The sequence below is a fragment of the Oncorhynchus mykiss genome, chromosome 19 (genome assembly GCF_013265735.2).
Source record: "Oncorhynchus mykiss isolate Arlee chromosome 19, USDA_OmykA_1.1, whole genome shotgun sequence".
In the NCBI taxonomy this organism is placed as follows: Eukaryota; Metazoa; Chordata; class Actinopteri; order Salmoniformes; family Salmonidae; genus Oncorhynchus; species Oncorhynchus mykiss.
In genome coordinates, this window is record NC_048583.1 from 40,750,029 (window position 1) to 40,771,396 (window position 21,368).

At 43.0% G+C, this 21,368-nt stretch overlaps 2 protein-coding genes across 6 annotated transcripts in view; one reads left to right on the forward strand and one right to left on the reverse strand.

Moving 5' to 3' along the window:
• The window catches only part of LOC110497848 (reticulon-1-A), a 49,624-nt gene extending 42,428 nt beyond the window's left edge, over window positions 1-7,196 (forward strand). For 2 of the 3 annotated variants that reach the window (XM_021574280.2, XM_021574281.2), the window contains exons 2-7: window positions 4,539-4,746; window positions 4,872-5,010; window positions 5,265-5,334; window positions 6,031-6,077; window positions 6,168-6,226; window positions 6,396-6,909. In XM_021574280.2, the coding sequence (XP_021429955.1) occupies window positions 4,539-4,746; window positions 4,872-5,010; window positions 5,265-5,334; window positions 6,031-6,077; window positions 6,168-6,226; window positions 6,396-6,438 (566 nt within the window). In that variant the 3' untranslated portion in view covers window positions 6,439-6,909. Of the gene's footprint in view, window positions 1-4,538; window positions 4,747-4,871; window positions 5,011-5,264; window positions 5,335-6,030; window positions 6,078-6,167; window positions 6,227-6,395 lie in introns of all 3 variants that reach the window. The other variant, XM_021574279.2, reaches the window with a different exon arrangement.
• Window positions 7,197-7,535: 339 nt separating this feature from the next.
• Window positions 7,536-21,368, reverse strand: part of tdrd9 (tudor domain containing 9) — a 30,838-nt gene continuing 17,005 nt past the window's right edge. For all 3 annotated transcript variants that reach the window (XM_036954806.1, XM_021574274.2, XM_021574275.2), the window contains 16 exons: window positions 20,244-20,297; window positions 20,047-20,163; window positions 17,831-17,938; window positions 17,609-17,709; window positions 17,273-17,446; window positions 16,581-16,692; window positions 16,179-16,394; window positions 15,993-16,082; window positions 15,591-15,848; window positions 15,227-15,394; window positions 14,764-14,834; window positions 14,563-14,672; window positions 8,816-8,912; window positions 8,492-8,630; window positions 8,194-8,385; window positions 7,536-8,039 (listed from right to left, as the gene is read on the reverse strand). In XM_036954806.1, coding sequence (XP_036810701.1) covers window positions 7,941-8,039; window positions 8,194-8,385; window positions 8,492-8,630; window positions 8,816-8,912; window positions 14,563-14,672; window positions 14,764-14,834; window positions 15,227-15,394; window positions 15,591-15,848; window positions 15,993-16,082; window positions 16,179-16,394; window positions 16,581-16,692; window positions 17,273-17,446; window positions 17,609-17,709; window positions 17,831-17,938; window positions 20,047-20,163; window positions 20,244-20,297 — 2,106 coding nt within the window. In that variant the 3' untranslated portion in view covers window positions 7,536-7,940. The remainder of the gene's footprint in view (window positions 8,040-8,193; window positions 8,386-8,491; window positions 8,631-8,815; window positions 8,913-14,562; window positions 14,673-14,763; window positions 14,835-15,226; window positions 15,395-15,590; window positions 15,849-15,992; window positions 16,083-16,178; window positions 16,395-16,580; window positions 16,693-17,272; window positions 17,447-17,608; window positions 17,710-17,830; window positions 17,939-20,046; window positions 20,164-20,243; window positions 20,298-21,368) is intronic.

The following is a 21,368-nucleotide window of genomic DNA, read 5'->3' on the forward strand; positions in this document are numbered from 1 at the left end:
CCAGTCTTTTAAGACATAATTCAATTGGATGTATGAAATAGTATATATTTAAAGAAAGCTTATTTAGGTTACCAACTAGGCAGTATCCCCTTATTTAACTAGGCTGTATCCCCTTATTTAACTAGGCAGTATCCCCTTATTTAACTAGGCTGTATCCCCTTATTTAACTAGGCTGTATCCCCTTATTTAACTAGGCTGTATCCCCTAATTTAACTAGGCTGTATCCCCTTATTTAACTAGGCAGTATCCCCTTATTTAACTAGGCAGTATCCCCTTATTTAACTAGGCTGTATCCCCTCATTTAACTAGGCTGTATCCCCTTATTTAACTAGGCTGTATCCCCTTATTTAACTAGGCTGTATCCCCTTATTTAACTAGGCAGTATCCCCTTATTTAACTAGGCTGTATCCCCTTATTTAACTAGGCAGTATCCCCTTATTTAACTAGGCTGTATCCCCTTATTTAACTAGGCTGTATCCCCTTATTTAACTAGGCTGTATCCCCTAATTTAACTAGGCTGTATCCCCTTATTTAACTAGGCTGTATCCCCTCATTTAACTAGGCAGTATCCCCTCATTTAACTAGACTGTATCCCCTTATTTAACTAGGCTGTATCCCCTCATTTAACTAGGCAGTATCCCCTCATTTAACTAGACTGTATCCCCTTATTTAACTAGGCTGTATCCCCTTATTTAACTAGGCTGTATCCCCTTATTTAACTAGGCTGTATCCCCTCATTTAACTAGGCAGTATCCCCTCATTTAACTAGACTGTATCCCCTTATTTAACTAGGCTGTATCCCCTTATTTAACTAGGCTGTATCCCCTTATTTAACTAGGCTGTATCCCCTAATTTAACTAGGCTGTATCCCCTTATTTAACTAGGCTGTATCCCCTTATTTAACTAGGCTGTATCCCCTTATTTAACTAGGCTGTATCCCCTTATTTAACTAGGCTGTATCCCCTTATTTAACTAGGCTGTATCCCCTTATTTAACTAGGCTGTATCCCCTTATTTAACTAGGCTGTATCCCCTTATTTAACTAGGCTGTATCCCCTTATTTAACTAGGCTGTATCCCCTTATTTAACTAGGCAGTATCCCCTTATTTAACTAGGCTGTATCCCCTTATTTAACTAGGCTGTATCCCCTCATTTAACTAGGCTGTATCCCCTTATTTAACTAGGCTGTATCCCCTCATTTAACTAGGCTGTATCCCCTTATTTAACTAGGCTGTATCCCCTCATTTAACTAGGCTGTATCCCCTTATTTAACTAGGCTGTATCCCCTTATTTAACTAGGCAGTATCCCCTTATTTAACTAGGCTGTATCCCCTTATTTAACTAGGCTGTATCCCCTCATTTAACTAGGCTGTATCCCCTTATTTAACTAGGCTGTATCCCCTTATTTAACTAGGCTGTATCCCCTTATTTAACTAGGCTGTATCCCCTTATTTAACTAGGCTGTATCCCCTCATTTAACTAGGCTGTATCCCCTTATTTAACTAGGCTGTATCCCCTTATTTAACTAGGCAGTATCCCCTTATTTAACTAGGCTGTATCCCCTCATTTAACTAGGCTGTATCCCCTTATTTAACTAGGCTGTATCCCCTCATTTAACTAGGCTGTATCCCCTTATTTAACTAGGCTGTATCCCCTTATTTAACTAGGCAGTATCCCCTTATTTAACTAGGCTGTATCCCCTTATTTAACTAGGCTGTATCCCCTTATTTAACTAGGCTGTATCCCCTAATTTAACTAGGCTGTATCCCCTTATTTAACTAGGCTGTATCCCCTTATTTAACTAGGCTGTATCCCCTTATTTAACTAGGCTGTATCCCCTCATTTAACTAGGCTGTATCCCCTTATTTAACTAGGCTGTATCCCCTTATTTAACTAGGCAGTATCCCCTTATTTAACTAGGCTGTATCCCCTCATTTAACTAGGCTGTATCCCCTTATTTAACTAGGCTGTATCCCCTCATTTAACTAGGCTGTATCCCCTTATTTAACTAGGCTGTATCCCCTTATTTAACTAGGCAGTATCCCCTTATTTAACTAGGCTGTATCCCCTTATTTAACTAGGCTGTATCCCCTTATTTAACTAGGCTGTATCCCCTAATTTAACTAGGCTGTATCCCCTTATTTAACTAGGCTGTATCCCCTTATTTAACTAGGCTGTATCCCCTTATTTAACTAGGCTGTATCCCCTTATTTAACTAGGCTGTATCCCCTTATTTAACTAGGCTGTATCCCCTTATTTAACTAGGCTGTATCCCCTTATTTAACTAGGCTGTATCCCCTTATTTAACTAGGCTGTATCCCCTTATTTAACTAGGCTGTATCCCCTTATTTAACTAGGCTGTATCCCCTAATTTAACTAGGCTGTATCCCCTTATTTAACTAGGCTGTATCCCCTTATTTAACTAGGCTGTATCCCCTTATTTAACTAGGCTGTATCCCCTTATTTAACTAGGCTGTATCCCCTTATTTAACTAGGCTGTATCCCCTTATTTAACTAGGCTGTATCCCCTCATTTAACTAGGCTGTATCCCCTTATTTAACTAGGCTGTATCCCCTTATTTAACTAGGCTGTATCCCCTTATTTAACTAGGCTGTATCCCCTTATTTAACTAGGCTGTATCCCCTTATTTAACTAGGCAGTATCCCCTCATTTAACTAGACTGTATCCCCTTATTTAACTAGGCAGTATCCCCTCATTTAACTAGACTGTATCCCCTTATTTAACTAGGCTGTATCCCCTTATTTAACTAGGCTGTATCCCCTCATTTAACTAGGCTGTATCCCCTCATTTAACTAGGCTGTATCCCCTCATTTAACTAGGCTGTATCCCCTTATTTAACTAGGCTGTATCTCCTCATTTAACTAGGCTGTATCTCCTCATTTAACTAGGCTGTATCCCCTCATTTAACTAGGCTGTATCCCCTCATTTAACTAGGCTGTATCCCCTTATTTAACTAGACTGTATCCCCTTATTTAACTAGGCTGTATCCCCTTATTTAACTAGGCTGTATCCCCTCATTTAACTAGGCTGTATCCCCTTATTTAACTAGGCTGTATCCCCTTATTTAACTAGGCTGTATCTCCTCATTTAACTAGGCTGTATCTCCTCATTTAACTAGGCTGTATCCCCTCATTTAACTAGGCTGTATCCCCTCATTTAACTAGGCTGTATCCCCTTATTTAACTAGGCTGTATCCCCTTATTTAACTAGGCTGTATCTCCTCATTTAACTAGGCTGTATCCCCTCATTTAACTAGGCTGTATCCCCTCATTTAACTAGGCTGTATCCCCTCATTTAACTAGGCTGTATCCCCTCATTTAACTAGGCTGTATCCCCTCATTTAACTAGGCTGTATCCCCTCATTTAACTAGGCTGTATCCCCTCATTTAACTAGGCTGTATCCCCTCATTTAACTAGGCTGTATCCCCTCATTTAACTAGGCTGTATCCCCTCATTTAACTAGGCTGTATCCCCTCATTTAACTAGGCTGTGTCCCCTTATTTAACTAGGCTGTATCCCCTCATTTAACTAGGCTGTATCCCCTCATTTAACTAGGCTGTATCCCCTCATTTAACTAGGCTGTATCCCCTCATTTAACTAGGCAGTATCCCCTCATTTAACTAGGCTGTATCCCCTTATTTAAGTAGGCTGTATCCCCTCATTTAACTAGGCTGTATCTCCTTTGGGTGTTTACTAGTGTGGCTTATGATGTAGCCTAGTTTGTTCATTCTTATGGTCCCAAATGGGCCTCATCTGTTACTGTGCTCTAATTCCTCTGGCCGTAGAGCTGTAGAATGACCAGGTCACTTTAAGCTGTTATCTCTGGACACTATCTGGATCTATTTATGCCACTGGCTCCACAGGCCAATGATTAACCCAGCTCTGTGAATGGCTAGTACAGTTGTACTACTGGGGAACCAGGTTGTGTTAGGGTACTGCAAGGTCGCTTGTGTGTGTGACCAGGCCGAGTGCTGACCACTACTACTGATAATCACACGTCACTGGCAGATAGAGTGCCACCACCGGTGTGTGGCAACATAAATTGAGTGACACTTGTTCAACAAGTAGTAGTCAGCTCGCTATTATCGTTGGCAAAGGTCACTCTATATATAGGGGAAAAGAAGCCGGATAGAAAAGTTTTCACTTAAGACACATTCACACCTACGTTTATGAATCCACAGCTGAATCAAACGCAATAAAAATATAGTTTAGAGCAAAATCCCACACGTCAGGGGTCTCTGAGGACTTCTGACTGCTATGGGATTCCAGTTATTTGACCTAAATGCCTGGGACACATGGGATTACGGCACTGTAAGTGATATCACAGCGTAGACAGGAACACTGTAAATTGAGCACTGTGAAGTCATTCTATCACTGTAATGCTGAAGTGACCGATGGTTGGGTCATATTGTGTCATGCTGGGGTGACCTTACGGTTAGGTCATCATACTGTCACTGTGTAATACTGGGCCTAACTCTGGATCCTAACCCTGCTCTCCTGTCTCTGTCCTCCCCCCAGCCATTGACCTGCTCTACTGGAGGAACGTGAAGCAGTCTGGAGCTGTGTTTGGCAGCGTGCTCCTGCTGCTCTTCTCTCTGACCCAGTTCAGTGTGGTCAGTGTGGGAGCCTACTTAACCCTGGCCGCCCTCTCTGCCAGCATCAGCTTCAGGATCTACAAGTCTGTGCTTCAGGCTGTGCAGAAGACCGATGAAGGACACCCGTTCAAGTGAGTGAAAGATGATAAGAGGTTCTCAGCACATTAAAAAATCTGCCATTTACATTCACAAATCAGTTTTACAAAGTCACTTTAGCCTAGACACCAACAGTCTCTTGTACTTTTCCCCCAAACAGATCCTATCTGGAAGTGGAGATCTCCCTGTCCCAGGATCAGATTGGTAATTATGCTGACAAGGCTTTGCTCTACGCCAACACCTGTATGAAGGAGCTCCGTAGGCTTTTCCTGGTCCAGGACCTCATCGACTCACTGAAGGTCAGCCTCTCATCTCTCGGCTTTTACAAGAATGATATGGACACTAACACCTTACCAACACTCCACTTTTTAATGTCTGTAATCTCACTACTATTTCTACTGTCAAATGTCATCAATGGACATGTTAAAACCTAAAATATCTAATTATTTTTGTATTTTATACCTTCTGTCAATCATCAAATAAACATACCATAAATTGTGGGGGTGGGCTTGTTTGGTGAAGCAGTGCCAAGTGTTTTCACATTGTGTTGCAGTTTGCTGTGCTGATGTGGCTGCTGACCTATGTGGGCGCTCTCTTCAATGGCCTGACTCTGCTTATTCTAGGTGAGGATCCTCCAATGACTAGCTACTGTTCTACTCAGCTCTGCACCCCTTTACTGCCTTCCCACCATGTTGAGCCTGACATACAGCTCATATTTGATCTCTTCTAACATCATTTTATAACAAAATGGAATATAATGCATCATATTGGAACCTCTCAATCTACAAGATCACAAAGCCAGTCTGTATGAGTTTTTACTATAATCAGTGGGCTGTAATAAGCACGCATCACAGTACCCCATTGTCAGTAAATGATTAACCCAACACAGAGAGAACAACACGCTGTGGAGCACATGACCTCCTGACAAGATCACAACATATGGTTCTTCATGGAACCAGAGTTTTACTGCAATCTGTATCAATTAAGTTCTGTATCAAAGTGGATTATTCCCTTCTGCCCTTTTTAGCAAAAACAATTGATTTTAATCTTAGATTAAAGTTCAGTCGCTTCACTTCCCAAAAAGATCCATCGGACGAAATTCCAAAAGGTTATTTATGAAGGGCTTTGTTCAAAGGTTTCATTCACAACTGAAGACAAAGTATCTCATATTTGTGTTATTTTTCTACCTAGTGTAGATAAGTCTCTGAGCTGGAGTGGGGCTCTGTGGACACAATGTGTGCATATTTTAGTATATTCCCAGGGGGTGACGAGGTCAAACTGCTTTAACATGCCGTCTCTCCCTCGCTCGTCCCCTACAGCCGTGGTGTCCATGTTTAGCATGCCCATTGTCTATGAGAAACACCAGGTAAGAATTTACCCTCACTCTCTAGAATACATTTTTGTAATTAACTCACAAAATAACTTTTTATTGAATCTAAATTGTTTTCTGTCTCAGGCACAGATTGACCAATATGTTGGACTAATACGGACCCAAGTGAACTCCGTAGTGGGGAAGTAAGTGGTTATGACCTTTTCTACTCAAGAATGAACATGGTAGTTTCTGGAACATCCACCTAAGAAATAGCTTGTAATGATAATCTTGATACAAACTAGAAAAGGTTCATGACTACACTGACATAAATCAGTACTGTATCCGAGTTGACCTCATGTTTTGTCGCAACAGGATCCAGGCGAAGATCCCCGGGGCCAAGCGAAAGGAAGAGTAGACACGAGTCTAGCTAACAGCGAGGTCCAGCTCAGACAGCTTGATCATTGTTGGAGAGCCTTGTCATTATCTGTGGGGTAGTACTATTTCATCTAGGTGTTCTCTAAAACCAACCACTGAAGAAGCCCTGACCCCAAAACTGTCTAGAACAGTTAACACAAAGTAAATTACTCATGTTCAAGATCTTCTGTCTAGATAGACAAGTACACAATTCTGAACAACAAAAAGAACCAGCCTTTTTTTCTTATGTGTTGCTTGTTATTAAGTGCATGACGTCAAGCCTTGAGTAAATATTTGATATATTTTGTGCAGTTTTTCATGCTACATTTTTTTGCTGTGCTTACAACAAACTAAGATTTGGCACAAAAAAAGAGATATGCCTACAGAAATGCTCTGCTGCCAATGTTAAATACCGCTTCATGTTCGAGTTTGCTGGTGGGGCTTCTCTCAGTATATGACAATATATATAAAATGATTTCCTTTTGGTGTTTTCAAGCACAAAATAATTTGACAATGTGTTTTAGATGTGGTAATTGTAGGGTTTTTGCTTTTGTATAACTATAAGGAACTATACACAAGCTGGTGTTTTAGGTACCGTTGTTTGACTACCATGAAGACAAGGAATATCTGATGATATTTCATTTGTTTGAATTAACTGTCCAACTATACTCAATGTAGTTATTAGACCCTGGACTAACTATTTGCACTTACAGTATGTATTTCATTACAGAATAAGAAAAATAAATGTTCCTTGATGTATTATGTTATAGTTTTTCAGACGCTTTACTGAAAACGGGGTCCAAGACAAAACTGTTTCATTTGACTAGGGCAGTCTAGTCTTGTGTTATAAATAAGAGGATATATGAGGTGTTCATGTTTCGTAGGGTACACGGTGCATACAACACTTGGAAAATCTCCAAAAGGGATTTGAAATTACATTCTATAAATACACGTTGATTCCTTCTGGCACAGAAGACCCTTTCATGCCTGCATGCGCATATCAGTATGCTGAGGTGACAAATTTAACTTGGCTGTTAGGTTACTCTGATGGACTATTCCTGAGTTTGAATGGAGACCGACAGTGACAGACAAGTCTCATCTGTTGTAAGCACTCAAATGTGTATTTTTGTAAGTACAGTACCGAACTGAAACCAGCACCATACCTTCAGACTAAGTCAGATTAATTTATACAAATAAAAATGGTAATGCCATTGTTTTAAATATCACTAATTATCAAAATAGAAAAGGATAGGTGTTTAGAAAGTATAATTACACCAGCACAGCAATAGAAAAGCTGAACAACATAACACAGCCAAAGAAGCATGGCAGGACCTTAAGTAAAATAAGTCATAACAATTGCACAATTTAAAAAAATAATAATAATTATCAAAAGAGATTGTCCCTCCTGAGGGTTACCATAAGCAAGAATCTTGTAAAACATAAGAGTAGTGGAGGTGAAAACAGGACAGCATGCTGTGTTCTGGTTGCTGCTTTAGAATGGGCTCATATGTTGAGCAGTGTGACGGGGTGTAGCTGGAACAGGACCCCTTTGCTCTTTCCATCTTCCTTTTGGACAATCTCCATCTTCTGACTGGGATCCACCTGTACACAACATGGCCACACCAGACAAGCTCAACATGAATTGTTTTAACACTAGAAAGTATGATTAAGTATGGACCTTACGCGCTATAAAAGCTCAGGACAGAATTGATTGAAGTGGGGAAAACTAACATTACACCATGAATTCAAGCCATACCTGGTTCCATTGCTTTGGTTCCTCATGGTACACAGGAGCAAGGTCTTCTCGAGGGGGTGACTTTGTAAACAGACTGACGAGTCGTTCGCGGCAGTCCTCCTGCAGGCTGTTGATCCTGTCAGGCCCCAGGTGCAGAGGACCGTTGGGCCCCTCACACACCAGACGGTTAATAGCACCACGCAACGCATTGATCTGATCCAACACAAAACACACTGATTATATGTGGAAAGTTTAAGTTTTAAAACACGATACATATGGATATGAAGGGTCTATGAGGAACTATATGGATGTTCGCTACCTCAGTGATGTCCTCTACATCGAATTTGACATCAAAGGCGAGCTCCATGTCATGTTCAGGCAGGGCAGCTGCCTGAGACTGGACGTTCCACCCCAGACCACAGAGGGCACCAGTGTAGCTGGTCCTCTCCTCGTTGGTGCTGCAGAGAACAGGCAAAGTTACATTAACAGACCTTTATGACTAAATGCATGATTTGACGTGAATATGACAAATTATTTATGTTAACATTTAATAAAACCTGCCCATAATTGTACATTCCCTATAAAAGGTATGGTAGGTAATTTGATTACATGTGATGAGTATACCATCTCCAAGCATACTGACCGTAGCTCTGTGGCAGGGGTGAAGAGCATGGTGATGAGTGCAGGCAGGCCGCGGATGTGAGGCATCAGTGTGGTCTCCTTCAGTAGAATCTGTGCACCTATATCAGCACACACATATACGCATCTTACTGTTACGACCAAGACAAATGTACATTTCTGGTAGGGTCTAAACTAACAGCAAGCCCGTTGGTGGTTAGAGTCATTTTAAAAAAAGTACAAATAAAAAAAAAAGACTTGATGGGAAAACAATCGACATGGAAATGACTCGAATCAAAAGTGTAGAAATGATGGACAAAACATTAACACCTGCTCTTTCCATGACAGATTGACCAGGTGAATCCAGGTGACAGCTATGATCCCTTTAGGCCTGACCCCAATTGGTCGACTGGTCGATTGTTTGGTCGTTAGGCTGTTGGTTGACCGAGATTGTGTTATTGCTCGACTAACACACACACACACACACAACTAGTCAAAAGTTTGGACACACCTAGTCATTCAAGGGTTTTTCTTTATTTTTACAAATTTTCTACATTGTAGAATAATAGTGAAGACATCAAAAATGAAATAACATATGGTAACCAAAAAAGTGTCAAACAAATCTAAATATATTTTATATTTGAGATTCTTCAAAGTAGCAACCCTTTGCCTTGATGACAGCTTTGCATGAGTCTTGGCATGAGTCAACTTCTCACCACATTTTATGCACTGCAGTGCTAGCTAGGTGTAGCTTATGCTTTCAGTACTAGATTCATTCTCTGATCCTTCGATTGGGTGAACAACATGTCAGTTCATGCTGCAAGAGCTCTGATAGGATGGAGGACGTCCTCTGAAGTTGTCATAATTACTGTGCAAGTCTATGGAAGAGCTTCCTAGGTATTGCATTGAAGTCAATGTAACAAGAGGAGGACGGAAGCCAGCTGTCCTTCAGCTACGCTATGGTGCTACCCTACGGAGTGCTGTTGAGGATACTATAGACCATTGCAAAACAGTGTGTTTTAATCAATTTGGTGACATGAATATATTTAGTTTTATCTAAAAAGGATAACTTTTTTATTATTCTATTTTTAATGAAATTCACTGAGTTTGGTCCTCCCCTTCCTCCTCTGAGGAGCCGCCACTGATATATACATATACAGTGCCTTCAGAGAGTATTCAGACCCCTTGACTTTATCCTCATTTTGTAACATTACAGCCTTACTCTAATGGACTATAAAACAAAATTCTCAGCAATCTACACATAATACCCCATAATGACAGGTTAAGACATTTTTGCAAATGTATTAAACTAAAAAACTGAAATATCTTATTTACATAAGTATTCAGACCCTTTACTATGAGACTCGAAATTGAGCTCAGGTGCATCCTGTTTCCATTGATTATCCTTGAGATGTTTCTACAACTTGATTAGCTGTCTACCTGTGCTAAATTCAATTGATTGGACATGATTTGGAAAGGCACACACCTGACTATATAAAAAGGTCCCACAGTTGACAGTGCATGCCAGAGCAAAAATCAAGCCATGAGGTCGAAGGAATTGTTCGTAGAGCTACGAGACAGGATTGTGTGGAGGCACAGATCTAGGGAAGGGTACCAAAACATTTCTGCAGCATTGAATGTCAAAGAACGCAGTGGCCTCCATCATTCTTAAATGGAAGAAGTTTGGAACCAACAAGACTCTTCCTAGAGCTGGCCGCCTAGCCAAACTGAGCAATCGGGGGAGAAGGGCCCTTGGTCAGGGTCACTCTGACAAAGCTCCTCTTTGGAGATGGGAGAACCTTCCAGAAGGACAACCAACTCTGCAGCCCTCCACCAATCAGGCCTTTATGGTAGAGTGGCCAGATGGAAGCCACTCAGTAAAAGGCACGACAGCCCGCTTGGAGTTTGACAAAAGTCACCTAAAGACTCCCAGACCAGATGAGAAACAAGATTATCTGGTCTGATGAAACCAAGATTGAACTCTTTGGACTGAATGCCAAGCGTCACATCTGGAGGAAGCCTGGCACCATCCCTTCGGTGAAGCATCGTGGTGGCAGCATCATGCTGTGGGGATGTTTTTCAGCGACGGGGACTGGGTGACTAGTCAGGATCGAGGCAAAGATGAACGGAGCAAAGTACAGAGATCCTCTATGAAAACCTTTTCCAGAGCGCTCAGGACCTCCGACTGGGGAAGGTTCACCTTCCAAAAGGACAACGCAGGAGTGGCTTCGGGACCTTGAGTGGCCGAGCCAGAGCCCGGACTTGAATCAGATCGAACATCTCTGGAGAGACCTGAAAATAGCTGTGCAGCAACGCTACCCATCCAATCTGACAGAGCTTGATTGGATCTGCAGGAAAGAATGGGAGAAGCTCCCCAAATACAGGTGTGCCAAGCTTGAAGACTCGAGGCTATAATCGCTGCCTAAGGTGCTTCAACAAAGTACCGAGCAAAGGTTTTTTGTAATTGTATTTTAATTTGTACCCAATTTTTCCCCCCAATTTTGTGATTACAATCTTGTCTCATCGCTGCAACTCTCCAATGGGCTTGAGAGAGGCGAAGGTTGAGTCATGTGTCCTCCGAAACATGACCCGCCAAACAGAGCTTCTTAACACCCGCTTGCTTAACCGGGAAGCCAGCGGCACCAATGTTTCTAAGGAAACTGACGACGATGTCAGCCTGCAGGTGCCCGGCCCGCCACAATGAGTTGCTAGAGTGCGATGAGCCAAGTAAAGCCGCCCTGGCCAAACCCTTCCCTAACACGGACTACGCTGGGCCAATTGTGTGCCGCCCTACGGGACTCCCAGTCACGGCCGGTAATTTGGATATATATATATATTTTTTTTTTTAAATCAGGATATTACATGCAGGCTGCAATGTTTTTATTTGTTGGCAATAAAGTTACTTTTTAGGTTAGTATTATTTTCATTTTGGATAGACATTTGATTTACCAAATTACAATGATTTTGAGATAGTTTCATTTCATAATAACGTCTGTCTCACGAAAATGTGCATATGAAAACCATAACTGGCACGCAGATCAGTAGAAAAGGTTAGATAAATTGGCATTGCACATGAGAAAGGTTGCCCACTCCTCATGTAGCCTATTACCGGAAACTTCAGGAGCATGATGGTAGAATCTGCGAAAGCCAGCAGGAGCGGGAGGAGAATAGCTAGGTCAGGTTAAAAAAATGTCCCTTCTGGTTATCTCGATCTCTGGCGACATCTTGAGGCATCAAACCGTAAGCTTAAAGCATCAGACAAGCTCATTGCATATAGTTGGTTTTATTAAAACAGTGTGTCTATTTATGGTAAAATACACGTTTAAAAATGTTGGGCAATTGATAGGTCAAAAGAACAGACAACTTTGTCGACTAAGATTGTTTATCCGTTGGGGACTGCCCTAGATCCCTTATTGATGTCACTTTTTAAATCCACTTCAATCAGTGTAGATCAGTGGTTCCCAAACTTTTTATAGTCTCGTGCCCCTTCAAAACATTCAACCTCCAGCTGCGTATACCCTTTAGCACCAGGGTCAGCGCACTCTCAAATTTGTTTTTTTTTTTGCAATACTGTAAGCCTGCCACACACACACACTGTACGATACATTTATTAAACATGAGTGGGAAGTGACAAAGAATGAGTGGGAAGTGACAAAGAGCTCTTATTGAATCAGGGCACAAATAATAATTTTGCTCTTTATTTAACCATCTTACATATAAAACCTTATTTGTTCATTAGATTGTAAATAACTCACCACAGGTTAATGAGAAGGATGTGCTTGAAAGGATGCACATAACTCTGCAGTGTTGGGTTGTATTGGAGAGTCTCAGTCTTAAATCATTTTTCACACACAGTCTGTGCCTGTATTTAGTTTTCATGTTAGCGAGGGCCGAGAATCCACTCTCACATAGGTACGTGGTTGCAAAGGGCATCATTATTTGCCAAGGCAGGATACTCTGAGCGCAGCCCAATCCAGAAATCTGGCAGTGGCTTCTGATTAAATTCAAATTTCACAGAACTGTTTGTTGCAATTTTGATGAGGCTCTCTTGTTCAGATATCGGTAAGTGGACTGGAGGCAGGACATAAAAGGGATAACGAATCCAGTTGTTTATGTCGTCCGTTTCGGGAAAGTACCTGCGTAATTGCGCACCCAACTCACACAGGTGCTTCACTATATCACATTTGACATTGTCTGTAAGCTTGAGTTCATTTGCACACAAAAAAAAAATCATACAATGATGGAAAGACCTGTGTGTTGTCCTTGTTAATGCTGACAGAGAAGAGCTCCAACTTCTTAATCGTAGCCTCAATTTTGTTCCGCACGTTGAATATAGTTGCGGAGAGTCCCTGTAATCCTAGATTCAGATCATTCAGGCGAGAAAAAACATCACCCAGATAGGCCAGTCGTGTGAGAAACTCGTCATCATGCAAGCGGTCAGAGAAGTGAAAATGGTCAGTAAAGAAAACGTTAAGCTCATCTCTCAATAAAAAAAAGTGTCAATACTTTGCCCCTTGATAACCAGCGCTGTATGTTGTAAAAGTGTTACATGGTCGCTGCACAGATCATTGTATAGTGCAGAAAATACACGAGAGTTCAGGAGCCTTGCTTTAACAAAGTTAACCATTTTCACTGTAGTGTCCACAATGTCTTTCAAGCTGACAGGCATTCCCTTGGCAGAAAGAGCCTCTTGGTGGATGCTGCAGTGTACCAAGTGTCGTTGGGAGTTATTGCTTGCATGCACGTTACCACTCCACTATGTCTATGCCACTATGGCTTCTGCGCCATCAGTACAGATACCAACATGAGCAGCAGCTACGTTTGGCTAGTTAGTGGAATTCCCGCAAGAGATTAACGGTTAATATGATTGGATGTTAATTATTTGTCTAGGCTACCTGTATTTGACATTGTGTTATTTCACTGAACACTAGATGGTTAAAACATTTTTTTCTCAAACAGGCTACTCAGGTGAGAAAAAAAAGCCTAAAATGTATAGCCCTGTTGGAAAATATAAATGGACTGTTTGAAAATGTGAAAAAAAGTTAAATAAAAAATATCTATTTTAAATGTGAATCACATATATTTGGTGTACCCCTGGGGGTATTGCTGGTGTTGTTTGGGAATACCTGGTATAGATGAAGGGGAGGAGACAGGTTAAATATTTATTTTTAAGCCTTGAGTCAATTGAGACATGGATTGTGTATGTGTACCATTCAGAGGGTGCCTTTGAATGGGGTACGGTAGTAGGTGCCAGGTGCACCGGTTTGTCAAGAACTGCAACGCTGCTGGGTTTTTCACACTCAACAGTCTCCCTGTGTGGCAAGACTTCTCCACCACCAAAAGGACATACAGCCAACTTGACAACTGTGGGAAGCGTTGAAGTCAACATGGACCAGCATCCCTGTGGAATGCTTTCAACACCTTGTAGAGTGCATGCCCTGACGAATTGATCCTGTTCGTCAGGGCAAAGGGTGGGGATCTGCAACTCAATATTAGGAAGGTGTTCCTAATGTTCTCTATACTCAAGTGTATTTCACTCTGTCCAGCTTGCCAACAGTTATCGAAACCTAGACAGTCCGGGAGCATTGAAAATTCCAAAAGTGCTGGAAAGAGGACTCTTTTTTGAAAATGTTGAAGGTGAGTGCGACCCTCCAGACCTCGGTGAAGACCGAATGCAGACCGCAGGGCAAAATGAGTTGGACACCCATGGTCTAACCCTTATTCTAATGTGCTTATTATGTCCCAGATTATATCCCATTCCCAGTACTGTACCTGTCGCACTGACAGACACGGAGCCAGCCACCAGCATCCGCTGATGGCTGTCCTGAGGACTGTCATTCAACGCAACGGAGTTGATGCTGTCCTTCTCTATGAGCACCGACCTGTAAGGAGTTAACACATTCATTAGCACTGGTATATAGTGTCACCAGCACTGGGCCAAACTCTAACCTGATCTAGGTGACACTGACTAACCTGTAGTTGGTGACGTTGCTAAAGCTGTGGAAGTTGACTTTATGAGGACTGGACGGGCCATGCACACGAACCTGTGGGAAACAGCATCAGCAACACTTTACTTACAGTGAGCATTAAGACACAATGGGCATCCTGTAACCACTAACATTCATCCACAATTATTCAATACATGTTAACAGTAAAAACATCCCCCAGAAACAAATTGTGTTCCATGAATTCCCGAGAGGAATGTGTGGCCCTGGCCCACAGCCACTAATACACCGTAGAACAAAATGTACACCAGCTCACGTACTACCAAAATGTCTCCACCCTCTGGTCAGGAGGCAGGCAAAAGGCAGAAAGACAATGACACCCTCTTGTGGTGAACAACTAACAACACTTCCTGGTTGAACCAGACAGGCAGTCTATTGAACACAGTAGTAGTCTATGAAATGTGAGTCAGCCATTTGGCCAGTGTTCTTGCCTTGCTCTTCAGAGAGGACTGGCTGGTCTTGGCAAAGGACTGGAGCAGGCTGTCAATTAGCTGCTTCTCTTCCTCCTTGCTAGTCTTCCAGGAGCTGCTGGTAGCGTTGGGAGTGAAGGTGCCGTCCTGCAGGTCTTTGTACAGAGACACCAGCAAGTCATGGCTCTGCTGCAAGACACACAACCACACAGCACTGTCAGGGTCACAGCCTTTGTTTCTACTGCTGGACAGCAAGGAAACACTAAATGATTTATGTTTATAGCCAAGCCTAACAGGAAAACTATAACTGAACAATTCCCCATGAGCACAACATCCTAGAAGCTGCGGTGAAGACAGACAGAAAGCTGGCCTGTGTTTGAGGTACCTTGGACTCAAAGCTCTCCTCGGCCTTGATGGCGTGTCCCTCCTGCATCATGATGTCAGCCACGCTGGAGGTGACCGTGTCAGTGTTGATGAGCAGCTCCACACGCATGATGCCGTGCAGGATGGAGAACAGGGAGACTATGAGCGGGTGGCCGTTCACCAACGTGATAAAGCGGTTGCGGGCACGGCTGCTCCACTGGTCCCCCAGGATCATGGACTGGGCCGATGGACGCATCCCAGAGATCTGGAACTCCTGGGCCTGAGGAGACAGGGCAGAACACAATCCTAACAGAATACAGGACAAAGTCATACCAGAATATAGGGATACTAGATCAACTCTCCTGATTAGGATGTGGCCCAAAGATGTTTACCATTTTGCCTAAATAAAACACTGTAGCTGTACCTGGAATGGGTGGGCCATGATATCAGCAGGTAGCTTCCTCAGGCAGCTACACGACACCAGACTGGTGTTTCCAAAGTCCAGAAAGAAAACCTTGAACATTCAGAACACATTTTTCATCCACTAAAACTGCAATCAACCTGGGAGTGATTGTGTGTACTAGTGAGCTTAGTGAGCATGTGCTTGTACCTCCACAGAGCTGCCGCAGACATGCAGGATCTTGGCACGGTAGTAGAGGCCCTGCTCGTCGCCCTCAGAGAAAGGTGCCAGGCACAGCAGGTTTGGGTAGAGGGAGACAGGAACTGGACACAGCTCATGAGAATTAATCTCCGCTGTCAGATGGCGCTGCTTCTCCATGCTGGCATCATCCGCCTGGAAGCCCCAGAAGTGGCCCACCTCCACCACCTAGGGAGCCAAGATGAAGGAGGCATGCTTGGTTACCACATCCACTACAGACTGTGCATAGCCAAAATGGAGGATATGTGATCACCTAAATTCAGTTCCTCTAGATAGAATCGTCACCAGATTACTTATTTACACAAAAACAAGTCCCAGAAATTTGACTGAAAGAGGAGTCTCAGCCTGACTAACGTCTGTGATGTTGACCACGAAGATGGGGTTAGAGGGCAGCTTGTCTGGGTCGATGGTGCTGCTCAGCAACCCCACTGGGTAGACCGAGTTGTTCTGGAAGTCCACATTCACACTGAAAACCACAGGACAGAATGAATTATGCTTAAAAAGCCTGGAGGATCCCTCAAAGGGGGAACACAGTGCTAGTGTAACAGTCAAAGTCACTGAGCTGCATCATTGTATTAGGGAGTCTATGGGACTGACCTAACTGACTGTAACTCACTCATGACAGCACTGTCTGTATATGTGTGTGAGGAGGAGGGAGAGAGTCTGACTCGGCCTAAATCTACCCTCTCAGAGGCTGTGTGATGGCTGTAGAGGGTCAGCCAGAGTGCAAGCATGTCAGGTTACATCAAGGCCCAGTGTGGAGGGGTGCAGGCCTGCAGGGTTACGGGCAAAGCCCACTCCCCCCAAACCCCCCCACTAACAGGACACCTCCACCTTCCTGAAGAGGCATTTGGCCCTGAGCCAGAGCTGGCATTACCTATACATCAACTGTCTGACTGACTTTCACTCCGCTAAATGCATTCCTCTTGAGAAGTTGGGGTTAGACGATGTTACACCAATGCAGCAAACTGTATTTTGTAGGAAACGAGGATTAAAAACCCAGCTGAGTAGATCAGTAGTGTGAGAAGGATGTATAGGCTCCCTACCGAGCGTATCTCATGTGGCAGATGGTCCTGCTCCCCGCAAAGGTCTCCACCTCGTCACTGGGATGCACAAAAATGTCCAGAGGATGCCTCTGGTGGGCCAAGAGGAGGGCCAGTGACACCTCAGGGAGCACCCCCGACCCTCGAGTAGTCGTCCGGTAGAACTCTACATGCCCTCTGAAGGAACACACAACAAATGTTTATCTGTCTTACTAATGGACTATGGGCATTCTATAAGCTATGTAAGACCATTTAGGTCAAAACATCTATGAAGTATCTATGAAACAGGTAACATAATGAGTTATTCTAAGTCCAGTGGAGGTTTGATCCGTTTGTTACCTGGCTCCATCGAAGGCTATGGACTTGACCTGGCCACACTGGCGGAACAGGGACTGCAGTTGCTTGTAGTACAGGAAACTGTAGGGGGGCAGGTTCCTCACCTGAGACGAGACAATCAAAGAGCATGGCAGTGGTCTAGCATTCACAACATACAAACACCGTTCATGAATGTATAGGAATCTGAAATCAGGGAATCAGGGATAGGGGGTAATGGCATCATACCAGCACTGTTGTTTTGGGATCATGGCCTGACAGGTCTTTGGAGGCCAGCTCTTCATCCATTTCCCCTTGAGAGAAGTAGTTAGGGTAGTAGGCACCAGCGATAACCACCTGAAAGATGGAGTGGCTTCAGAAAGTATTCATACCGCTCGGCTTATTCTACATTATGTTGTGTTACAGCCTGAATTCAAAATTGATTCAAATATATGTTTTCCCCAATCTACAAACAATAGCCCATAATGACAAAATGAAAACATTTTTTTAAAATTTTAATTTACATTTTTGCAAATGTATTTAAAATTAAATAACATATTCAAATAAATATTCACACCCGAGTCAATACTTTTTAGAAGCACCTTTGGTGGTGATTACAGCTTTGAGTGGTCTTGGGTATGTCTGTATCAGCTTTGAGTGGTCTTGGGTATGTCTGTATCAGCTTTGAGTGGTCTTGGGTATGTCTGTATCAGCTTTGAGTGGTCTTGGGTATGTCTGTATCAGCTTTGAGTGGTCTTGGGTATGTCTGTATCAGCTTTGAGTGGTCTTGGGTATGTCTGTATCAGCTTTGAGTGGTCTTGGGTATGTCTGTATCAGCTTTGAGTGGTCTTGGGTATGTCTATATCAGCTTTGAGTGGTCTTGGGTATGTCTGTATCAGCTTTGAGTGGTCTTGGGTATGTCTGTATCAGCTTTGAGTGGTCTTGGGTATGTCTATATCAGCTTTGAGTGGTCTTGGGTATGTCTATATCAGCTTTGCACATCTGGATTTTGTGATTTTCCCCTGCAGATTTTCTCAAGCTCTGTTAGGTTAGATGGGGAGCAGTGGGGTGAACAGCAATCTTCAAGTCTTTCCACAGCTTTTCAATGGGATTCAAGTCTGGGCTTCGGCTGGGCCACTTAAGGACTTTCACATTCTTGTTCTGAAGCAATTCCAGAGTTGCTTTGGCTGTGTGCTTAAGGCCATTGTCCTGTTGGAACATAAATCTTCGCACCAGTTTAAGGTCGTTTGCACTCTGAAGCAGGTTCTCATCAACAATTTGCCTGTATTTGGCTCCATTCATTGTTCCCTCTATCCTTACCAATCTCCCAGTCCCTGCCTCTGAAAAGTATCCCCATAGCATGATGCTGCCACCACCATGCTTCACGGTAGAGATGGTGTTATGCGGGTGATGAGCTGTGCCTGGTTTTCTCCAGACATAGCGCTTTGCATTCAGGACAAAGAGTTACATTTTTGTTTCATCAGACCAGAATCTTTCGCCTTATGCTTTCAGAGTCTTTCACATGCCGTTTTGCAAACTCCAGGCGTGCTGTCATGTGCCTTTTCTCAGGGGGTGGATTCCGTCTGGCCACTCTCCCATGAAGCTCAGATTGGTGAAGTGCTGTAGAGACCTTCTGTCAGGTTCTCCCATCTCAGCCAAGGAACTCTGTAGTTCTGTCAGAGTGGTCTTTGGATTCTTGGTCACTTCCCTGACCATGGTTTTTCTTGCTCGATTGCTCAGTTTGGTCTGATGGCCAGCTCTTGGCAGATAATGTGGAGAACACTGTGCTCTTGGAAACTTTCAACACTCTAGAACTGTTATTCCCTTCCCCAGGGTATTCCTTACCACAATTCTATCTCAGCGATCTACAGACAGTTCCTTAGACTTCATGGTATAGTTTCTGCTCTGATATGCACTGTCAACTTTGGGACCTCATATAGACAGATGTGTTTCTTTCTAAATCATGTCCAAACAATTGAATTGGCCACCGGTGGACTCAAATCAAGTAGTGACATCTCAAGGATGATCAAAGGAAATTGGATTCACCGGAGCTCAATTTGGAGTGTCATACAAAGGGGTGTGAATACTTACCTTAAATGAGACATCTCCGTATTTCATTTTCAATAAATTAGCTAACATTTCTAAAACCATGTTAGCATTTTATCATTATGGGTATTGAAGTGTAGATGGCTGAAAAAATATATACATTTAATCAATTTCCAATTCAGGCTGTAACACAACAAAATGTGGAATAAGTCAAGGAGTATAAATACTTTCTGAAGGCACTGTATAAAGAGAAGAGGAGATTCTATCAAATAGACAGGGGCTACAGTGTTAGCACTGCCAAATGATATTCTGAATAGCAGGTACAACAGATAATATTATAGGGTCAAAATAATAACCATATAGCTACGTTGGAAGTAAGGTGTAGAGCTCCAGAATACTGGCATGTGCCTCAGTCTCACCTGCAGAATGAACCTCTGCTTGTGAAGGCTGGCGTAGTCCATTGGCACTGGGTTCTCAATCACGTGCATGTTGAACTGGGACGTTCTCTCCTTCAGGTCCTCATAGAGCTCGGCCACCTGGGGGTCACAGAGAGGCAGGGTCAGGTCAGGGATTGGGGTCACCTGGTGTGTGTTTCGTGAGATGCTGGTCTCTATACCTCTCTGATCCTCTTGATCTGGATGCAGTTCTCCTTGCCCCACTCCAGCTCGGACTGGGAGGAAGAACGCACACACACATACATACACAACCTTACTGCAACCATCTCAACAAGATACTGGACCTTTGTCTAATGTCTTTAGGAACCTCCTTTATTACATACACGTCTATGTATTATCCATGTTTAAAGGTAATTGATGTAACATAATGATCTACAGTTGAAGTCGGAAGTTTACATACACCTTAGCCAAATAGATTTAAACTCAGTTTCACAATTCTTGACATTTAATCCTAGTACAAATTCCCTGTCTTAGGTCAGTTAGGATCACCACTTTATTTTAAGAATGTGAAATGTCAGAATGATAGTAGAGAGAATGATTTATTTGAGCTATTATTTCTTTCATCACATTCCCAGTGGGTCAGAAATGTACATACACTCAATTCGTATTAGGTAGCATTGCCTTTAAATTGTTTAACTTGGATCAAACATTTAGGGTAGCCTTCCACAAGCTTCCCACAATAAGTTGGGTGAATTTTGGCCCAGTCCTCCTGACAGAGCTGGTGTAACTGAGTCAGGTTTGTAGGCCTCCTTGCTCGCACACGCCTTTTCAGTTCTGCTCACACGTTTTCTATGGGATTGAGGTCAGGTCTTTGTGATGGCCACTCCAATACCTTGACTTTCTTGTCCTTAAGCCATTTTGCAACAACTTTGGAAGTATGCTTGGGGTCATTGTCCATTTGGAAGACCCATTTGCGACCAAGCTTTAACTGATGTCTTGAGATGTTGCTTCAATATATCCACATAATTTTCTTCCCTCATGATGCCATCTATTTTGTGAAGTGCACCAGTCTCTCCTGCAGCAAAGCACCCCCACAACATGATGCTGCCACCCCCGTGCTTCACGGTTGGGATGGTGTTCTTCGGCTTGCAAGCCTCCCCCTTTTTCCTCCAAACATAATGATGGTCATTATGGCCAAACAGTTCTATTTTTGTTTCATCAGACCAGAGGACATTTCTCCAAAAGTACAATCTTTGTCCCCATGTGCAGTTGCAAACCGTAGTGTGGTTTTTCTATGGCAGGTTTGGAGCAGTGGCTTCTTCCTTGCTGAGCGGCCTTTCAGGTTA